The 5684-nt window shown below is 37.4% G+C and overlaps 1 protein-coding gene across 1 annotated transcript in view; it reads left to right on the top strand.

Moving 5' to 3' along the window:
* Positions 1–4635, top strand: part of SPAST (spastin) — an 85749-nt gene extending 81114 nt beyond the window's left edge. The window contains 1 exon segment of the mRNA XM_017870643.1: positions 1381–4635. Coding sequence (XP_017726132.1) covers positions 1381–1503 — 123 coding nt within the window. The 3' untranslated portion in view covers positions 1504–4635.
* Positions 4636–5684: the final 1049 nt, after the last annotated feature.

Here is a 5684-nt window from a genome sequence, read left to right as displayed (position 1 = left end):
TTTTAGTTTTCCTTTTTTTTTTTTTTTTTGTGAGACGGAGTCTTGCTCTGTCGCCAGGCTGGAGTGGAATGCAGTGGTGGGATCTCAGCTCACTGCAACCTCCGCCTACTGGGTTCAAGTGACTCTCCTGCCTCAGCCTCCCGAGTAGCTCGGACTACAGATGCGTGCCACCACGCCCACCTAATTTTTTTTATTTTAGTAGAGATGGAGTTTCACCATGTTGGCCAGGATGGTCTCAATCTCCTGACTTCGGGATCCGCCCACCTCGGCCTCCCAAAGTGCTGGGGATTACAGGCATGAGCCACCGCGCCCAGCTGAAAGCTTTTGGTTTTCTAACTTATTTTATTTTATTTTTTATTTTTATTTTATTTTTTGGGACAGTGTCTTGCTTGGTTGCCCAGGCTGGAGTGCAGTGGTGCAATCATGGCTCACTGCACCCTCCAGCTCCCGGGCTCAAGCAGTCCTCCTGCTCAGCCAAGCAGCTGGGATTACAAGCACCTGCCTGGCTAATTTTTGTATTTTTAGTGGAGACAGGGTTTCACCGTGTTGGCCAGGCTGGTCTCGAACTCCTGACCTCAAGTGATCCACCCGCCTCGGACTCCCAAAGTGCTGGGATTATAGGTGTGAGCCACCATGCTTGGCCAAAATTTGTATTTATTTTTCTATTGCCTGGACTCTGTGAACCTATCCATTTTGCCTTTTAAAAATACTTAGGTATAAATATAGATATTCATTAACTCATTGTTTTAATCTATATTTCCAAAGGCAATTTAAAAGATCAGAAAAGAAGACCAAATTAATATAAAAATGCATACTTTAGGCTGGGCACAGTGGCTCACATCTGTAATCCCAGCACTTTTGGAGGCCAAGGCAGGCGGATCACCTGAGGTTAGGAGTTCAGGACCAACCTGGCCACCATGACAAAACCCCATCTCTACTAAAAATACAAAAATTAGCTGGGCATGGTGACATGCACCTGTAATCCCAGCTATTCGGGAGGCTGAGACAGAAGAATTACTTGAACGTGGGAGGCAGAGGTTGCACATCTGAGTGGTAAAATTGTGATTCTTTTTTTCTCTTTGTCTATATTTTGTGAACTTTTCTATAATGAGTGTTTTGTTTTATATTGGAAAATATTATGCTTTCAAATGTTAATCCTATGAAACTAAACACAAGTAATAAATATATTAGTATAGCATTTATTAAGGTTTCTTGTATGTAGAAAATGTATTTAAATGGCTGACATGATTTTCTAAGAATACATATGTATATTTTTTATAACATTAATAAACAGCAGCATCATTACTTTAATCGATCATTTCGTTTACCACTATATACCTGTTCATCATATGTATTGTCATGTGCTTTTTAAAAATCTAGATGAGAAATATTCGATTATCTGACTTCACTGAATCCTTGAAAAAAATAAAACGCAGCGTCAGCCCTCAAACTTTAGAAGCGTACATTCGTTGGAACAAGGACTTCGGAGATACCACCGTTTAAGGAAATACCTTTGTAAACCTGCAGAACATTTTACTTAACAAAAGAGGAAACACAAGATCTTCAATGAACAGTCATCGGCTACAGAAACAGCCTAAGTTTACAGGACTTTTTAAGAGTCTTACATATTTGTGCACCAAACTTGAAAATGAACCAGAAAACAAACTTAAACAAAATATACAATGCAAATGGAATTTTTTGTTGTTTAAGGCCTTGCCTTGATGGTCACAGTTATCCCAATGGACACTGTAAGTTAGAGCACAACAAAAACTGATTCTGGTCTTCTTTACCAATATAATCACCATGTAAATAATAATTCGTATATTGTGTTGCAGATGAAAGTATTCCAGAGACAGTGAATGGTAGAAGACACAAGAACATGTGGTTGTCTTCTGATGTTTTTTCTTAAAATAGTAATTTCTCTTACTTTTCTTTCCTACTGTTGTCTTAACTACGGGTGATTGGAATGCCAAACACTCTTTATTTTCTTTTTTCTTTTATAAATTCAATGTGCCAAATGAAACCTTTTCTTAAGTAACTGTAATAGGAAAAAATTTATTTTGAGAGTTTCTTCTTCATAAATCTACAGACATTAAACAATTGTTGTGTTCTTTTACCTTTTATTTTCTATTACCTTGCTACCAAGCAGTTTAGATAGCAATATAATAGCAACAAAGCAAATCTGGTAGAATAGAGAAGGTTTGAAGGTTTGAGTTACTCTGTCATATAACATGTAGATCAGTCCTCATGTGACCTGCAGTATTTTTTTTTCTAATGTATTTGTCAGAAATCTATTGTAGACTGTTAACTTCTTCCTAATGGAATTTATTTTCTGCAAGAATTATTCTGATATTTAAGAGAGCCAACTGCTGTGAAAATGTTTCCAGTGCAAGAGAAGGGAAATACTAGGAACTAAGACATTTCTAATTTATTGCTTATTACTTTCTTAATGTTTACAGGATAATTATAAGCAAGTGGAACTACCATCTTTTATTCTTAATAATAAAATCCCTTCAATGAAACTTTAAAAAAACTGAATTTTATACATGGCATACATTTTCTAGGTTCCTTCTGTTTGCTTTATTAACTCAAAAGTTCTAGTTCTAGTCTGTTGATCTGCCTTTTGTTCTCCCAAAATGTACAGTAATTCCATTTCTTGTTTGTATAAATATGCCTGGATTTTCATTATAAAAATGTCATTGTAGGGAGTAGAGACTCATATCATGGCCTTTTAAATATTGTAATAAAGGCAAATAGCTATTTGCCCTTAGTTTACTGGTTAAAAGTTTGTTTACAGAACTTTTCTCTGGTGCTTAAATGATGCTATGTAAAATGTCATGGGTGGAAAGAATATCTGTAATAGTAACAAAAATTTTTCATTTAGGAAAGATTGCTTAGGTTTTGAAAGAATACGTTAAGATAAAAAACTTGCCCCTACTAGGTAAGAACTTTATAATGAAGACATATATTCTTCTTAATTTTACTCTTGCTCTTGTTAAAGATTTGTTTGAATATAGAAGATGCATGATTCTGGTTTTTTTTTTTTTTTTTGAGACGGAGTTTTGCTCTTGTTGCCCAGGCTGGAATGTAATGGCGCAATCTCGACTAACTGCAACCTCCGCCTCCCGGGTTCAAGCGATTCTCCTGCCTCAGCCTCCCGAGTATCTGGGATTACAGGCATGTGCCACCACCCCAGCTAATTTTGTATTTTTAGTAGAGACGGGGTTTCTCCATGTTGGTCAGGCTGGTCTTGCACTCCTGACCTCAGGTGATCTGCCCACCTCGGCCTCCCAAAGTGCTGGGATTACAGGTGTGAGCCACCATGCCCAGCCAGAAGAGGCATGATTTCTTAGGATCATATGCTTTTCGTAGCCATAAAGTAAATCATGTCTCTTCTAATCATGATTTTGGAACTCCCTGAATAATAAAAATGAGAGTTGAGATAAATAGGGGAAAACAAATTTGTTTTAAGCCAGAGCTATGCATATTTTAGGTGATGCATTGTATCCTCTTAAGGTCTCAAACATTACAGCATCAATTACGAAATATTGATAATGAAAGGTAGTAATGACATATATATGATTAAAAGAATTGAGAAGTTCTAAATTAAGACATTTCAGTTAAGCTCATAAAATTTCATTGTTTTCATTTAAAAGAGGATTAACGTTATTGATACTTGGATAACTGGCAAATCATATTAAAGGACTATGTGGTTCCAGCTCAACTTTTAATATATTATCTCCTTTAAAATTATCATGATTATAATTCTATTGGGAAAGATTTTTAGGTAACAAAGATTTCAAATGTTAAAAGAGAGAAAAGTCAGGTTAATACTGTCTTAAACATTGAGTCAGAAAATCACTGCTGTATAGAAATTGCTTTCCTGATCAAGTCTGAACTTCAGCTAGTGCTAGAGAACTATTTTCTATGACTTAACTCTAACCAAGTTTTATTTTAAGCTGTTTCTTTGATAGAAGGGCCATGAAAATAGAGTAATGATATAGTAGGAGATAAGGGATTGGTGTGGTCTTTTTTCAATAAAGATAGAAGTTGTTGAAATTTTCTGAATTAATGACTTAGATTGTGACCTTTTAGATTGGGTGTTGAGCTCTGTGTTATATTACTTCCTAAAAGATAATGCTTAAACATTAAGCATTGGTGTGCTCTTCATGTTAATATGGCAGAGTTTTGTAAACCTAATTAAAACTTACTGATATATTGGACTTTGAGCCAAGGGAAGAATGAGTACTATCTTTCCAGGTATCTGAAGGGTAAAAGCTTATTCTAAGACAGTCTGTCCATTGAGAATATTAGATTTCTGACTTGCAAATATGTTTGTACTCCAGAAGAATTAGAGGAAAAGCAGATACAAGAATTCTAATTTAAGTACATACACAGCAGTCTTTGTTTATAGTGTAGAATTCTTTATATTTTGTACAAAAACTAATTCTTTTGGTAAAAATGAACCATTTACAGTTCGGTTTTGGACTCTTGAGTCAAAGGATTTTCCTTTAAATGCTTGTCTCAATTTTAGTCTGGTCTTTTGTACTTTTCTTCAGAAGAAATGAATTAAAGGGTACAGTTGCATAAAGTGGGTTTTTATCCTAATGTATTGGAAATAAATGATAAACTTTATTTTGCCTTTACTTTTTTACTTTAAAACTTTTTGATATTTTGGGGGTTGCAGTCTGATAATGAAGGAGTTGTGTGTATTGGATTCTGTTAGTAACAATTATAAACTCTTAACAAAATATAGAAAGCAGGCCGGGCGCGGTGGCTCAAGCCTGTAATCCCAGCACTTTGGGAGGCCGAGACGGGCAGATCACGAGGTCAGGAGATCGAGACGATCCTGGCTAACACGGTGAAACCCCATCTCTACTAAAAAATACAAAAAAACTAGCCGGGCGAGGTGGCGGGCGCCTGTAGTCCCAGCTACTCGGGAGGCGGAGGCATGAGAATGGCGTAAACCCGGGAGGCGGAGCTTGCAGTGAGCTGAGATCCGGCCACTGCACTCCAGCCTGGGCGACAGAGCGAGAAAAAAAAAAGAAAGCAATGATTGGGCGGCTCTGCAGAGCAATCAAAACAAGGTAGAAACTGCAAAGTCCTGTATTGGAAGAGATTCAGGCTGGGTGTGGTGGTTCATGCCTGTTTGGGAGGCCAATATGAGAGAATCGCTTACGCCCAGGAATTCAAGACCCGCCTGGGAAATATAGGGAGACGCCGTTTCTGCCAAAAAAACAAAAACAAAAACAAAAAAAAAACCACAACTAAAAATTAGCCAGGTTTGGTGGCCCACACTTGTAGTCCCAGTTACTCAAGAGACTGAGGTTAGAAGATTGCTTGAGCCTGGGAGGAGGAGGTTGCAGTGAGCCAAGATCACACCACTGCACTCCAGCCCAGGTTACAGAGACCCTGTCTCAAAAAATAAAAAGTAAACAGATTCACCTTAACCAGCTTTTACCCATAGGGCAATTTCCAGTTTGTGCAGTTCACGGGTATAGAATTCAAGTAGAATGTGGCAGTCTTGATGGGCTGAGGAGTCATTTGGGACTTCTAGAACACCTGAAAATTAGAAGAGAAATTTTGGGAAGGAGAGTGCCTCAGAAAGTAAGCCCTGAAATCTGCCTACATATTCCTTTCAAATCCTTGGTGGATTCCAAAACTGTGCTTGTGCAGTGTGATTA

The sequence above is a fragment of the Rhinopithecus bieti genome, unplaced genomic scaffold (assembly GCF_001698545.2).
Source record: "Rhinopithecus bieti isolate Rb0 unplaced genomic scaffold, ASM169854v2 scaffold_5341, whole genome shotgun sequence".
Classification (NCBI taxonomy): Eukaryota; Metazoa; Chordata; class Mammalia; order Primates; family Cercopithecidae; genus Rhinopithecus; species Rhinopithecus bieti.
Note: the sequence above shows the minus strand (reverse complement) of the source record. Positions and strands in the feature narration are given on the sequence as shown.